Source organism: Xenopus tropicalis, chromosome 5 (genome assembly GCF_000004195.4).
Source record: "Xenopus tropicalis strain Nigerian chromosome 5, UCB_Xtro_10.0, whole genome shotgun sequence".
Classification (NCBI taxonomy): Eukaryota; Metazoa; Chordata; class Amphibia; order Anura; family Pipidae; genus Xenopus; species Xenopus tropicalis.
This window is the reverse complement of record NC_030681.2, coordinates 76,643,829-76,661,028: the sequence shown is the minus strand read 5'-3', so window position 1 is coordinate 76,661,028 and position 17,200 is coordinate 76,643,829. Positions and strand designations below refer to the sequence as shown.

The 17,200-nt window shown below is 37.6% G+C and overlaps 1 protein-coding gene across 1 annotated transcript; it reads right to left on the bottom strand.

Moving 5' to 3' along the window:
- Positions 1-1,178: 1,178 nt before the first annotated feature.
- Positions 1,179-16,636, bottom strand: tube1 (tubulin epsilon 1). Its single transcript, NM_001016136.2, is given in 12 exon segments — positions 1,179-2,084; positions 3,081-3,255; positions 4,070-4,210; positions 6,193-6,333; positions 6,660-6,829; positions 7,003-7,190; positions 7,811-7,932; positions 8,891-9,006; positions 9,491-9,548; positions 12,554-12,606; positions 14,528-14,601; positions 16,588-16,636. Coding segments are annotated over 12 exon segments (1,419 nt in total). The 5' UTR covers positions 16,613-16,636; the 3' UTR covers positions 1,179-1,928.
- Positions 16,637-17,200: the final 564 nt, after the last annotated feature.

The following is a 17,200-nucleotide window of genomic DNA, read 5'->3' as shown; positions in this document are numbered from 1 at the left end:
TATGGGGGTTAGACTTTTATTGTGGCATTCCAATTTTCTACTTTTAATTTAAAAGATGAATGATTTAAAAATAGTGAAAATTATGGATTTGAGGCATATGTTAAGTCATTATAATACAGTGCAAATGCAACAACCTGTTCAAAAGCACAAGAGGACCTTTATAACTAATGCTTGTGCAACCTGTTTTCTGTGATTCAATTTTTATTGGCTTTGTCAAGTAACAAAAATAAAAACAATGGGTGAAGAAGAAAATAGACACAGTAATATGGAGGGGATGGAACAAGTAAGACGGACACAAAAGCATGAGCAGATATGCAAGGATAAACACTGTGGTATTGGTATATACTGTATCATTTATAAAGTCTGCCCATGCAGCCAATATTAAGTGAGTAAAAGGCAGAGCATAAAGGTACATTCATTAAGTTACCCTAAACTAACTGTAGTTATAATTTTCATTTAGAACATTTATGTAGACTCCTGTTACATATGAGGCTGAAATTCATTATTCATTGTTCAGTTTAGGTCCTATGATTTTATGGTTTAGCGATGGGATTTCCAGTTTCTGGCTAGGGTAACTATAGCAGGGTGGGTACAGATGGCTCAGAATAAAACCTTTGGCCGTTATTACTGTAGATATATCTGTAAGGTTATGGATGAACACAATTTGTAAATTCAATATCACAGGCTGTCTCAGTGGAGGTAGTTGGCCTACATGTGACCCTCTGAGATATATTAATGTGGTGATCCCTATCTATAGGCTGTACAGCATGCGGTGCATGGCATCATGATTTTGATAATATCCAGCCCACTGACATAAGGGGCCGATTTATCATGCTGTGTAAAAAATGGAGACAAAATTCACCACATACCACATAAAAAATGGCCTCCTAATGGTCTGTAATTCCAGTGTTGTATCCAGCACTGAAAAAATTGCCCCTGACACAGCACGTTGTGAGTACGAGACAGGGCATGCACCGTAGCACTTAAAGCAGTGATGCTCTGGCTTCTCAGTATATTTTCATTGTTTCATTTGGACAAATAAACATCAATTATGAAACAGACCCCAAATAATTTAAAAGCAAACGTAGTTTAAAGACAAACACTGTACTTATTATATAGAAAATATTTACATTTAATATATTAGCAGCATATAAATTCCACATCCACAGCAAACCAGATTTCAATAGAAAAATATTGCTTTTATTATCAATAAAATGTATATAGATCAGTATACATATATATTTTATTATTTTTTCATTAAGACCTGCAAGTGCGGCATTTTTTTCTACATTGTGCTACTGTTTGCTATTATACTGCACCCAGGCATACTGTAACCTTGATATACGTGAGTGCCTACTCTTTAGCATTCTTTAGCATTCTCTATTTATATATATAAATATCTGGTGGTCATCAAACCAGTGCAAATGAATCCCTGTCCATAGTCATTTCTGGCATAGTTTATTATTCAGTTAATCCAATGATTCAGTTTGTTCAATGTAGTTTATATTTATGGTAGGGCTAACATTTTGGTTAAAGAACAGCATTCATACATAATGTTCTGAAGGATTATTAAAATGGGCGCACTGGCAGTAAACAACTGAAAGTAATGGGTATGCTGTACCATTAAATAACAAAAACCAAACTGAAATAAATAGGTATAAAATGTTCAGTTAAACAGGCTTTGGTCATAATTTTACCTGATATTTAAAATTTACAAATGAGGCTGAATATGTATACTTTCCTCTTGGTTTGGGATAGAAAAAGATACCAGGCACTACTACCTGGTATTATAGATATTACAAAGTAAGTCCAAAGGCACACAATGTTCTTTCATGTTCCAAGTAAATGAAGTAATCAAATTGATCAATGATGATAAAAAGTATATATTAGGCTGCACTAGAAGATGTCACCAAAATGAACAGATATTGTCATATAATGTTCAGCCGAGGTGGATATGACACGTGTATGCCTTTGGATGCATCAAGCTGACTGTATTCTTCAATGAGGGAGGACAAAGAAGAAATTGCTTCTGTAAAGCAGTGTTGCTCCATGCCATCCACTTGCATGTAATGATGCAGGTGAGCCTGCAATGGTAACACATTACTGTCACAACAGGGTAAAGACACTGTATGGCTGTGATTTTCTCATTTGCAAATAAAAAAAAATATATTTTATTGGACAGGAATATATTAACCCATTCCCTAACAGATCTGTTACAAATGAAGCCAAGCAGATCTAAAACTTCATTTAATAAGCAGGAGAAGCAAGAGATGGGAAAGTTGATGAATATGCAATCAAAAGCATTACAGGCCACACTACACCTTCTAACTATGTACAGTTTGGTCAACTCAGTGGGAGCTTAAAGTGGATCTAAACTCAAAACTTGAATACTTGAATTAAAATAAAATAATTTAGCGTATCTTTTTGCAATTTACATTTCATTTTTGTGGTTTCTAAGATGTTAGCTGTTGTGGGGGGTTATGTAATAAAAGGCACTAAGTTTGCCCAGGAGCAGTAACCAATAGCAACCAATCAGCAGATAGAATTTACTGGTAACCTGTTTAAAAGCAAACATCTTACTGGTTGCTATGGATTACTGCTACTGGGCAAACTTAGTGCCTTATATAACATGTGGGGGTTACACTGCTAATAGCAGGCTTTTGGCTTAACAGCTCAGTCAGAGTCAGTAACACAAGAGTTATACAGACAGTGCATAAAGCTGACCTTCAAAGAGAGCTACCGAGCAGAAATTAAATTCTTAATATATCAGAAATTACTAAAAATGTAAATCAGTGTAAATTGCAAACATGTTCATGAATCATTATGAATAACTTTACATTATTTTTTGTGTTTTGATTCCCTTTCACACATAGCTGCATACAGCTATATATAATGTGGCGATACGGGGTGGCAAAACTGCCCATTGGACCTTTCATTTGAAGCACCTAAGTTTGTCAGTGTACACACAAATTTTAGTAGTATAAATTAATATAAAAAAAATATTTCAAATAAAAATCTTGTAAAAATTGCAGAGAAGAGCTAAATTGTCTAACTAAACAGCTAATACAAATTGGCTGTACCTTTTTCCTGTAGAGCTTACTGAACCTGTCCCTCAGTTCTATGAATGTAGGCTTTACACAAGTATTGTTTGCTAGTGCCAGCAGAGAATGGGAATGGCCAACAGGTGGAACTGAACACAGGCCGGTCTTCCATCCCTCTTGATTCCAAGAAACAAACTGCAGGGAAGGTTTCAACCTAAAAAAAAACAAAGCAATGAATTGCATTCAAACTCAACAGACATAAACCTTCAGCTTTTTCCATTATTTGCTGCTAGCTTGTTCTTTTTAAATAGCTTTTATTTTTTAATAGTTTTTTTAAGGTTATGTGCTTATTTTTCAAATAGTTTTTTCAAAGGTTTTTCTTAGCATTAGTTTGTCACTTAAGCTCTCATTATGATACTAGGTAGCAACTATATACTTGCCCAATCAACAGCAGGCTCTCACAGATCCTATGAGTTTTTATAAATGTACGCCAGCAAGTACATGCAGTTCTTCAAGTGAAAGGAGGTATTCATTATGCATTGCTCATGATCCATGATTATTGAACAGGAAGAAAATTAGGATAAAGCATTACACTCTCCTTTTAAGGACTAGACTGTAGATAATGCTCTGTGCAGAACACATTTTCAATATAGGTGTTATTGTGATCTTTATAAAACATGGCTACTCATACACCCCATGTATAGTACATGCCAGGTAGACAGAAGTGCACTATAGCACCTAAGGCTTCTGTACCATATTTTTGCAATTATGCAAATTTGTAATATGCGTGCTCATAGGATCTGTGAGAGCCTGTTGTTGATTGGGCAAGTACATAGTTGCTACCTAGTATCATAATGAGAGCTTAAGTGACAAACTGTAATGCTAAGAAAAACCTTAGGTAGAATCCTTGGACTAGCACAATTTTTACTGAAAAGTAAAGTAAAAAGATTTAATACACCAGGGGGAGCCAGACATATTGGTACAGTGTTTTTAGCAATATAAACAGAAGATATACATTTCATTCAAACCTTTCAATGTTCCTGCGAAGGTCAGAAATCTGTACATTTCCTCTCACCATTAGAGCACATGCAAGGTAGAGGCTGTGTTTAGGATCAGCACGAATTAACTGGTGATCTTTACTGAAAGCATCTGAAAACATTTGGTCCAGCCTGTACAAAATGAGAGAGAGACTAAATACTAGAGATAAAGATGTACCATGTTTTAAAGCGTGTATTAAGGTGGCCATACAACAAGCTAATCTTTCCCTAATATGCCCACATTAAACTCGGGCTCATCCAATTGTTTGGCCCATGAGTAAATAAAGGCCATTGAGGTGGGGACCTTATCAACAAGCAGATGCAGTCCTCTAACCCTCACAGGATTTTTATATCTGTCTGATAAATATTTGCAGTTTTTTGGTCGGGCAGGCCCCTTAGAGGGCCACATGGATGGCCCAATAAGCTGCAACTTTTATCAGTGCGTGTATGGCCACCATTACAGATAAATATGTCCTTAATAAGCAGCTTGTTCTAACTAGATGTGATGTGATGTGCCAACAATGATGAAAGGGGGTGGTCATTGTCCACAACACGTAATGATCACGGACTAGGGGTAGCAGGAGAGGTACCTGACTGGGCCCCCCCCATCTTTACACCCTAGACAGGTGCCTCTTCTGCCTACCCCTAGTCCCGGCCCCGATTGCTGCCTTGAAACAGTGGGGTTCTGGGGTGGATTTCAACGTGGTGCGTTCCTAGCCTGCAAAAGCTTGATAAAAGTTCACAACAAACTCACCACCTTATCCCTCCAACCACTGGGAGTTTTTGCAAAAAACGATTATACCCAAATTCTTCAAAGAAGTCGGTACATAGTATCACTTTAAGTGGATAACCTACTTTCTTATTTCAATGATCTCTAAGAGCCAAGCCTTGCTGTGCTTATTTAAGAAACAGAAAAATAAGAAGCCAGAGGCAGATTCCTGTTTTGCATAACAGAAAATCATTAGAGAAAATCACTATTTTTTCCTCCCCTAACAGAGTCATGCTTTATTTTGAATCCCGTCCACAGGTGGAGAAAGTATCAGAATTTAAAAAAAACAAACACAAAACTACATTTTTTCCAAGAGTAACTACGTAAAGCAATTTTCCCCTTTCAGCGAGTCCAATAGCATGTTGGTGCTTTCCAGATGTTTGCATTCAATCTTAATCTTATAATTTAGCAGAATAAATGCCTTATCATTCCATATTCTCTCTGCAACACAGACAAAATCTCTTTTCAAATTGCTTGCAATCAATGAGAGAAAAGTTGTCCTTTATTTATAAATCCTTCTTCAACCAGCTTGCTTCCAAGCACTTTGGTCCTATAAGTTACTGGAAACATGTTTGCAAGACGTAATTAGGTTCTTACCCAGCCAATGTACTTTGCTTTTGCCTTAGTCATGCAAGTCTGCCTTCTGATTGATAAACCCATTTTAAGCTGGTCTTAAATTGGTTAACCAACCACGGCATGTCCAATTGTGTTAGCAGCTTGTGTGTATCAACTATGCCAAATGATCCCCCTTTTCACCCACTCTGTTGAGGTGCCAGAGTTAAACCTACCTAACACGCCACTCTCTCTGCTCTCCACACAGCAGTGTATAAAGTTGTTCAACTTGTCTGTCAGAGTTCTGCTACCAGGCTGCTGCTGTGCTTTATATTTTTCAGCTGTAGTGATATTTACAATCTGCCACTTTCAACTAGCAGCTTTTAAAGTAATTTCTTAAGTGCTTATTACTGGAGAGACACTTCAGGATGTCTCACTCATCACGAAGAGGAAAAACAACTAGTGGAAGTTGGAAGGCAAGTTCTATTATAAAAGTGACCTATACCCTACCAGGAACAGAGATTAACACCCACAAATTTTTATGTATTTATTTGGTAACGTCGGTCATGCTGTGCTTGTTCATGGCATATGTGATCCATCTGGTGCTGAATATTGGTGTCTTAGATTATTCACTAAACAGGAATACATAATACATATTTCTTAATAACTACAAACTTGGTGTAGAGAAAATATGAAAATCTATTTTATGTGGCAGGATCACTTATAAGGGACTGTAAATGACATGTGGATGTCCCATGTTGCTGATAGTGTTTACACATCATAAATACCTTACCTCCGGGTAGGAACATTCACATCAGCGAGTGTATAGAGAGGAGTAAGACTTGATGTCAGATAGTGCAGCTGAGGAAAAGGTACAAGATTCATGCTAATTTCATTCAGATCCATGTTCAGGGAACCTTCAAACCTGGCAGAACTAATAGATTGACAGTGTTAACCTTATAAATTGCTAAATTGTAAATTCAAGATAAAAAAAAAAGGTTTATTATAGAAGATTATTATAGAGAAAACTAGGCCTAGTAAGAAATAGTTGGCATTTTCATATGTGCCACCTCCACACACAAAGTTTATTAGTGGGGTGTCTTGAAAGCGGATTGTTGCATACTTTTTAAGACCTAATGTACCATTATTATTAATGTAGTTAAAAATGCTTTTATGTGGGCAAAATGACTAATATTGTTACACATATTGTATACGTTACATTTTGCTCCATGTTTAGTCCACAAGCATGAAGTGAGTTACCTTGTCAAGTTAAGGAGAAGGTTAGCTACAATGTTATTCATGGCATCAAATGGTTTCTCATTCTCTTTGATTCCCCCTTTGTTGGAAGTAAGCAGGCTGTTTGACTTCACGTTTCCAAGTTTTCCAGTGTTTGCCATCTGATTAATTTTGTTCACGATGTCAACTAAGGCCTTTAAAAATAAAACAGCAGATTTCAGACATTCAAATGATGTGAACAATGTAAAAACAATGAGCTCTCAGATTAGCCCAAAATACAGCTTACTTTTTTTAGCTACACATCAAGGTAATTCAATATGTATGTTGTTACTGAAATAAAATGTAGTAGTTAATATGCGTAACCCACCTGATTTTCTATAGGCAATACACAATCTGCATGTTCAGTAAGTTCTTTCATTGCCAATACACTGTTGTACGGAGATGTAATTACATCATCCTCTGCAGAAGGATATACAGAAGTGACAAACCTGTAGACCTCTGGGAATTCTTCCTCTAGCACATTAAGTACAAAGGTACCTAAACCAGAGCCTGTCCCTAGGATTAAAAAGTACATGTGTGAATGTAATTGCAGACTTAGACACATACAGACATTCATTTTAGCTTTATTCTTGCTTTGTACATGAATAACATGATATATTACCATGGAAAGTCAGCAGCTATCTGGTTGCTAGGGACTTATTTACCAAAGCAACCAGGTAGCAGGTTGAACGAGATAAGAAAAGAAGAGGACCTGCATAGAAAGTGAAGTAATAAAACGCAACAATAAAATTGTAGCCTCACACAGCAATAGTATTTACCTGTCTGGGTCACTGACCCCCATTTAAATGCTGGAAGGAGGCAGAAGAGGAACAGGGAATTCTACAACAACAGAAAACTAAACCCTAAAAACATAGAGAGTATATAGGGAGCTCCAAAAAGGGGTGATTTTTACAGATAGTATTAATTTTCAGACCAAACTGAAACCAGTACAATATATTATTTATAATTGCCTACAAAATTTGAGTTTTTTTTTCGTTTAACCTATATGTCTTCTTTAAAAGCAAAAATCTTATTGTTTGCTTTGGTTTACAGCACCTGGGCAAACTTTGTGCATTTTTTTTATATATAGGGGTTTGGCTTTTAAAGAATTGGTAAAACACGGATTTCTCTTTTACCTCCTCCCATAGAGTGTATCACAAAGAAGCACTGAAGGCAATCACACTGTTCTGCTGTTCTTCTCAGATTCTCAACTATATGTTCACGATATTGGCCCCCATACAACTTATGGCCAACGGCCCTGTGTAAAAATAACAGCTATTTGTTGTAAACATGCTAGAGAAATAGCCCATCTAATAATAGCAAATAAACAAAATATATATGCCACATATAGGAAACCTTTGGAAGTTTAGTTGTGCCCACTGCCAGCTTTATCAACACAAGGATTTTTTGAGGTAATGCCTCTACACAAATAAATTTGCCTTTTAGTTGCCCAAGTATAAGAAAAATTAAAAAATGGCGTAATACTCTACACTGCTATTGTCTGAATCTATTAGTAAAACTGTTTGTATTGTAAAATATACATCTCAAATATGCTTCTTTCTACATTACTTTATTTTGGTTGCCAAAGTATAAAAAAAATTAAAAAATGGCATAATACTCTACACTGCTATTGTCCCCATCTATTAGTAAAGCTGTTTGTATTGTAAAATATACATCTCAAATATACTGCTTTCTACATTACTTTATTTTGGGAGTAAAATTTGATGTGTTATGACTTTTCTTTTTAAAGAACTTTCTTATAAACGATATGTACTATTCCAAGTTCTACAGTTCTTCTAACTGCCTTTGCTTATAGTAAAAACATCTTTTCCAATGCGTTTGTAGAAAGTATACTCCCCTTGCTAATACTTAGAATTGGAGCAGGATTCTTAGAAGATAGATTTGTGACTATATAGGAAGTTCTGCAAAAATTCTACAAGTTTAGGTGCAGATTTACTTTTATTGGGATATTAAAGGGAAAGTGTTTTTTGTTGAATTATTAATTTTGTCAAAAAGAAATCAAAGTATATGTGAGTTTGACTTACAGTGTCTATAAATGACAGTACAAATATTTGAATAGCATAACCCCCCCCAACGTATGCCAAATTTTATGTAATGACAGTAATTGTTATGGAACAGAGAGGATAAGAAACAGAGTAGATATACTTCAAGGCAGGAAAGACACTGTATAAAAAGTACAGTTGGTTAATTCTTACCAGTTGTTGCCTGAGCCTGAAACATCAGTAATGAGCTGCTTGCTGTCAAATAAGTCCCTAAGAGGCCCCTGCAGAATCTCATTAACTACTCCTTCTTCCATATCAATCAAGACAGCCTATAAAAAAAAAAAAACAAACAAAAAAACTTTGTATAAAAAATAATACATACAACTTCACATTAGGGCAGAACAGTGCAATGGGCAAGGACAAGGACACTCAGGTTTTCTATATACTATATCACTATATCACTACACACATTAGAACAGACTAAAAGCAATACATAAGAGCAATATCAAATGTGTATTCCCTGGTATTACCAGCAATGATTTACATTCATCTCGGTGATGTCAAAGCATCCTTCTTGCAATCACCTTTACTGTGCACTGCATCCAGCTCTTAGCAAAGGGTGCATTCAATTTACTGGGCCTACCGCAACAGTAAAAGTCTCCACGTAACCCGGTGATGAAGACTAGCTATAATCTGATTCAAAAGAAAATTCTGCTGCATAAGCAAAATTTAAAGAGCATTCGACGTAACATGAGCACTTGCACCTCACAATGTGTCAGAAAAATACAGCATAATTAATATTATTAATCTTACTCTTGCTTTCAGGGAACATATCTTGCCTCTCTGAGCGTCTGCTCCACCAGCTTCTGCTCTGAAAATCAAAATATATGCATTTGTGTAATCATATCATTAATCACAGACTGCAGCAGTTTGACATTAGTACTATAGGTGAGAAACTTACTGTACACTGAACTGAAGTTTCCATGTAGCAATTACAATTTGCAGTGCCTTGCAAAGTTTTCAAACCCATGGCCAACTTATTTTACTCAGTAACACATCCTACACTGAAATTGAGTTTTAATGTGATTTTTTTTTAATGTTACATAAAAATCTACCTATACTTTGATGTCCCAAACCAAAACTATACTTTGATGAACCACCTTTTGCAACAATACCAGCTAATTATTTTGGGTTATATCTTTGAATTAGCTTTGTACAATGCTCAGGAGGGATTTATGACCATTCTTTTATGCAGATTTATTCTATGCTTTTGTTTAGAGGGCACTACAAATTTTAAGTGCCGCTGGCTTTTGGTTGGGGTTTGGATTAGAGCTTTCCACTATAGTAAATCACTCATTTGTTCTTGAGCTGCCCCAGTGTAACTTTGGCCTTGTGATTGGTATAACTGTCCTACTCAAAAAGATGAACTTTCACTAAAGTATCATGAAATAGGTAATTTTTCAGTATCTCCTGGTATTTTCAATTTATTCTAATTAATACAATTTCCAGTCCCTGCACATTATCATGTGACCTTGACTAGATTTCACTTTAGATAAGGTGTTCTTTGAAGTGTGGATAGTGTTATACTAGTTTTTGGCCAAACATTTTAATCTTGAGCTCACCTGGCAATAAAACCTTCTTTTTCCTCATTGCAACTGGCTACTCTTATGGTTTTTGCCAAACACTACACATGCTTTTAAAAGTTGTCTTTTGAGTAATGGTTGATGAGTAATGCAAAACTCTTAAAGGAGAAAGCTAAAAACCAAGTAAGCTTTATTAGAAAGGTCTATGCAAATACAGCCATAAGCACTCACAGAAATGCTGCACTGAGTTCTCTGTCAAAAGATTTGTTGTGTCTGTTTTCCTCTGCCAGAGACACGCAGCTCTCTCCTCTCTCCTGCTACCTCTCCCTCAAGAATGCTAACAACTCACCCCCCCCCCCAGGAATGTGGATCTGAGCCAATCAACAGGAAGCTTCCTCATAGTCTAACTAACTGAGCATGTACACTGGTCTGGGTCTTGGAGCAGGAGCGAGGCATTATGGAAACATTCTTTACACAGCTCAGTGTTTTTTTCTTCCTGTTTGGCTTCTGATCATCTGAACAGTTGAAACATGGGGAGAATTAAGGGCACTATTGAGAGAACTGAAGGTATGCCTGCAGCTTGAGATTAACTCTTTATTGGCCTTTCCTTCTCCTTTAATATTATGGCTGACTGGTGCATATTTGTTGCAGCTTTGACTACTATTTTTTTGACCGCAATCTGTGCTTGCGGTTGTCTTGAACCCTTCCTTATCCTGATTTGCATATGCAAATTAGGATGTGGATTCGGTTAGGTATTTGCCCGAATCTTTCGCAAAAGGTTCAGGGTTCAGACGGATTCTAAAATAGCGAATTTGGTGCATACCTAGATATAGTATACTCTTCCTGATAATTAAACCAACACTGCCCCAGTAAACCACAACCTGAATACTAATGCCTTAATTGTGGGGTTTCTATACTCAAAATAATGCATTTATTTTAATGATTCGCTGGCGGAGGCCAATTGTAGGGTAACCATCTTGGTAGAGCAACTGTTTTATGCCCGAGTGAACTCAAGTTGCCACAACACAGGGACTGATACTTAAAGGGGATTTCAATATCAATTGGTGCAAACATATACAGAGTGGTCTGCTGAGCAGTCTCAGCACTAATTTTCTGTTTTAAGTGGTTTCTGAGATTCACAGATGTAGAACAGGCTTCAACAGCTTTCTTTGAAGGCCCAAAGTGTCAGCGACTCAATGCACTATTTATAAATTCCCTGGATTCAGTAAACCCTAGGGTTGCTGTCTTCCAGTTGAGCCAAAAGCCTGGTATTGGTAGTTTAAAAATGCTAATAAAACAGTTAAAAATAGAAAATGAATGTAAATTGCAAAAGTGCTCAGAGATGCACCCTAATGTAAAATTAGAGGGGTGGTTCACCTTCATGTTAACTTCTAGTAGGTTTAGAATGGCCCATTCTTTGCAAGTTTCCAATTGGTTTTCATTTTTTTTTTTTTTAAATCTTTTATAGTTTTGAAATATGTGCTTTCCTCTTCTGACTCTTTCAAGCATTGTTACTTTTTATTATTTTCCTACTTAGTCCCTTCTCTATTCATATTCCTGTCATTCTTTTAAACCACTGCCTGGTTGGTAGGTTAAATTGGATGCTAGAAACCAGGTAGCTGCTAAAATTCCTACCTGGAGAGCTGCAAAACAAAAATCAAAATAATAAAAAAAAACTGCACATAATAGAAAATGAAGACCAAATGCAAATTGTCTCAGAATAGCAGTACATCATTCTAAAAGTTCATTTAAAGGTGAACAACTCCTTTAAAAATTCAGAAATATGAAAGAAGAACATTTCAGTTGAGGATTTGTTATTCAGTAAAATTTCAGAATCGGAAAAGGATCTAAATACTTTTGAACACGTGGGGCTGTGGAAAGCATGTTTTTTTTTGGTATATGGATTTTACCAACCAGACAAGAAAACTAGGATGTTTCATGACATTTATTTATAGGTAAAAATACCAAGAATGTATATTTAGGGCTATTTCGGTACTTATATATCATTTTAGACAATTTCAATTTTTCTGTCTGATACCTAGTTTCTAGAATTAGTGGGGTGTGCAGCTTGATTAATATAAAACAAAACAACTTACAAAAATTTAGATAAAAACAGAGAAGAAAAGAGGAAATGATAATATTAAAAGTAAATTTTAATAAGCCAAACGTCTATGTAGTAAAAACAGACTGTAGCATTAAACAGGTCTTGCAATCCCAAGAGTTTTCATTCAAGCACGGAAGTCTGTGAATAATTTCACTTTAATGTTCCCAGTTAATTTATTATGATCCTTACCTTGTATCAACATTTCTGAAAAAGCTGCATAGTGCTTCATCAAAAATCCCTTTCTGGAAGGTAAAATCATGATTTTGTTTAGGCATATCAGTGGCAAACATTATCCTTTTCTTGTTACTGAGTTCCATATTGTACATTTAATATTTAAAGTATAAGGGTGAAGACACACAGAGCTAATAGTAGCAGCTACTTGTCGTGACTACTAAAATAGACAATGCTGATCATTTACTGATAATAGTCTCTACATGTGCTTTAGTAGAGACAATTTTCAGTAATGTCTATGGCAAGGTATTTTCTGTAGTGTAGTAGCCATGAAAAAGTAGCTGATACAAGTAGCTCAGTGTGTCTCCACCCTAACACAACACATGCAATATCATTGGAATGCAGATGCCTTCATTAGATTTGGTTATCAGCATATGTCATTGACACTACAGGTAATTATATTAGGTACAGGTAATGGACCCCTTATCCAGAAAACCCCAGGTCCCGAGCATTCTGGATAACGGGTCCCATACCTGTACTTATAGGGTCTGGTACACAGTAATGCTATATAGACATGCCCAGAAATAAGGTTTTCTGGCTGATATTGAGAGAACATTATACATTAATTTTCTAATTTTAACCTTTGTAATTACCACTACCCCACCTTTGACCTCTTTGTGCTGTCCCAGCCCCACGAGTGACATTGTGACACTCACTTATATACTCAAGCTCACTCCACCACCTTAAATGATGTCAAACACTGTTCAAGTGGCATGATGTGTTGGGCTCAAGTTGGCAGGTTTAGGGTACGGTGAGGGTTGAATTAATTCTCGTATGCTGCCCATAAAGGCAAACCCTCAAATGACTGCAAAGGACCTGCAGGAAGATTTGGCTGACACAGGAGTGTGTGCTCTATTTCAGTGGTTCTCAGCCTTGACCCTTCAATACAGTTCCTCATGTTGTGGAGACCCCCAACCATAAAATTATTCCTTAGACCATCAGAAATATGTGTATTACAATGGTCTTGGGTGACCTCCGTGAAAGGGTTGTTTAAGGGGTCGCGACCCATAGCTTGAGAACCACTGCTCTATTTGATAGATTGGTGTTGCTTGCACAAACAAGACCTGTATAGGAGAGTTATCAGGAGAAAGCCTTACCTGCAAAAACTCATCACAAATGTCTGAACATAAGCAAAACAGCACCTAGACAAGCCAACAAGTACTGTAGACTGATGAAGTAAATATTGAAAAGGTTTGTTAGGAGAACAACATGGGGATGGATCCATTATTCTATGAAGTTGTGTGGTAGCCAGTGGCACAGAACATTTTGTGTGTAAGAGGGAAGAATAGATTTCATTAAATATCAACAAATTCTGGGTGCCAATGTGAAACATTTATACAAGAAGTGGAAGCTGAAAAGGCAATGACTCCTACTACAAGACAATAAACATACATCAAAAGCAAGAATTAGCTACTTGCAGGAAAGCAAGCGAAAGGATTTGGAATGAGACTCACAGTCCCTTTAGTTAAACATAATTTACACAACTAGTGGGAAAAACTTAAAAACTAAAAATCTCAGAATTAGAAGTGATCTGCAAGGAAATGAGGGCAAAAATCCCTACTGCAAGGACTATTACCTGGATACATTTACAAGTTGTGTTCTGTGCAAAAAGGCTTGCTAAAAACGGCCTTACTAGGGTGTTCAAACCTTTACATATAGTCCAATTACTATTTTCTTTGTTCCAATTTTTTAAAGTTGGTGAAATAAATGCACACATTGATTACTGAAGTAGTTACTTCTTTTTACTTACAAAATTATCTATATATAATTTAGTTTGGCCAGGGGTGCCCATATTTTCGCTTTCAACTGTATGTTATTGTAAAGCGGCTAGTGTGAGTGAAAACTTTTGACTGTGTCCAATGTCCTGACATAGCCATTAGCCTTTTCTTCCTAGTAATCTTGGCTAAATAAACTCTCTGAATTCTTCTTTACCTTGTTCACAGACGCATGCTCTCGAAGAGCCAGGTCCCAAAACCTACAGCCAATCTGATTGCCACACTGTCCAACTGCAACAACACACAAATGAAAGCATTATAAATAAAATGTTGATATACATTTTTCTAAAATTCAGCAGGTCAACAAACAACAGGTAAAAAAGTATTATGACAATTTTTAATAGTGACTAGGCTTTTTGAATTTATTTATTTCTTACTATTGAGTGCCATTCTGATATCTACTGGGAGCTGCTATCTTGCTACCTTCCCATTGTTCTGCTGATCGGCTGCTTGGAGGGGGGTGATATCACTCCAACTTGCAGCTCAGCAGTAAAGTGTGACTGAAGTTTATCAGAGCACAAGTCACATGGCTGTGGCACCCTGGGAAATGATGAATATGGCTAGCCTCATGTGAAATTTCAAAATTAAATATTAAAAAACTGTGCTTTTGAAAAACAGATTTCAATTCAGGATTCTGCTGGAGAAACTGTATTAAAGGAGAAGGAAAGGGTTTTACTCATCTTTTAGTATGTAATAGAGGGCCCCTGCATGTACCTGAACACTGAAATCATTTCTTCTAAAAATGCTCCTTTGCCCAGTACAGTCCTCCCGAAGTACACAGTATTTCTCCTTGTCTGCGCCGCCATGTTTTAAACAGATAAGATGGCGCTCCACTAGCCTCCCCGCTTGCCTCTCCCCCCCCAGCACCTGTCAGCTGTCACCGTTTCTCTCCCCTCCCCTCCCTGCGTCCTCTCATCCCTGCTCCTCTCCTCGCTTGCCTCTCCGCCCCAGCACCTGCCGACACCGTTCCTCACCCCTGCTCACCTCTCCCAGCAGCTGCGTCCTCTCGTCCCCGCTCGCATCTCCGCCCCAGCACCTGTCAGCCGACACCGTTCCTCACCCCTCCCTGCACCTGCGTCCTCTCCTCGCTTGCCTCTCCGCCCCTGCACCTGCGTCCTGTAATGGACCCAGCTGCTGCTTCTAATAGCGTCTCATAACCAGACGCTAGGGGGAGCGCGCCTGCTTGTGCACATGCGCCACCTTCAATAGTAAGTCTCCGAAAAGAGCGATGCATTATGGGAATCTACCCAGCTCAGCGGTTTTTTTTCCTGTTTTGACTCTGATCATCTGAACTGGAGATATATGGGGAGACTTAAGGGCACTATTGAGACAACTGAAGGTAAGCCTGCATTTTGAGATTAACTCTTTACTAGCCTTTCCTTCTCCTTTAACTGATACATTTTGAAAAAAAAAAAAACATGTTTTCCCATGAAACAAAATGGTTGAATACTGGCTTTCAGTGCATGCCCAATTGTTAGAAGGTTCACAATCTGTAATCATGGGGCCCCGCAGTAAGAGAACAGGGCCCTTCTCTTAGGGGTCCCCAGTTATTAGGCCACTCTGGCCTGGCATCCATGGTGGTGGGTTTGCTAGAAAGCAGAATGGGGCTCCAATAAAAAAAACAATGCCTTGCAGCATAATCACACCCACCCCTAATCCATAAAGGTAAACCCTTTATAATGGAAACAAACCCACCCATGAGCTCTTAAACCCCTACCCCAACTATGACAGATTGCACCTTAGCATATTTTGAAGCCTGTTTTCATCATGTTGGTCTATAACTGGAACATATAGAACATGGTGAGTTTTTATGCATTATGCTCACTGCTCCCCCCCAATGGTGCCCTGTATATATGAAATTAAGGATGGTTGAAACAGTTATTTTATATATCTATAAACTTGTTATGAGCAAGGTGTTACCTGACAAAAGTGGAATCTAAATTGAAAATAGTAAAAAATAGCACCCACAAATATACAAGACGACTATCGTACCTCAAACACCATCAGCGATGCGACAATCAGATTACAATATAATAGGACATGGAATTGGATTTAATAAAATCTGAACAGGGACTATGGCAGGCACGTAGGTACCATGAATTTCTGTCAGTCACAAGGAAATCTGTCTCAAGACAAGGCTGCATGTCAGTCTCCATACTCCAAAATGACAGGCGCCTGCTTGGAACGCACCCGATAGCGGCATGGGAAGATGCTCACCTTGCACTACTATAGACTGGGTCATAGCGCAGACGCCACTCTCACCCGGCAGTCGGAACCTTAAGTTCCAGTGACTTGTCAGCAGCCGTACCGAACCCGCAGCGGGCCTGTAGCGTACAGTGTTACCGCCCTGCAGCTTGGTCGCTCAGCAACCGCGGCGCACTGAAACAACGTCATCAAACAGTTAGCTGCGCCGTGTTCGAATTGGTAATATTTTGTATCGTATACTTGTCGCTGTCTGATGATGATTCTCTAGCGCCGTGGTTTTCAGCATAAAAATCTCATTCAGCGTTAAATGCAACAAAAACTATGACTGCAGTATCTGAAGTATTGTTAATTAATCTTACATGTGCCAGTGTACAGTTACTCCTGATTCAGTGGGGTGTCAGTGAAATACTCACTGTTGAGTTAAACTTTATGATGTAAAGAGTAATATTCTAAGACAATTTGCAGTTGGTCTTCATTTTTATTTGTGTGGTTTTTTTTTTTACGTATTTCACTTTTTGCTTAACAACTCAAGTTTGGAATTTCAGCAGTTATCTGGTTGCTAGCATTAAAATTACCTTGGCAGCCAGGGAGTGGTTTGAATGAGAGACTGGTATATGAATAGGGG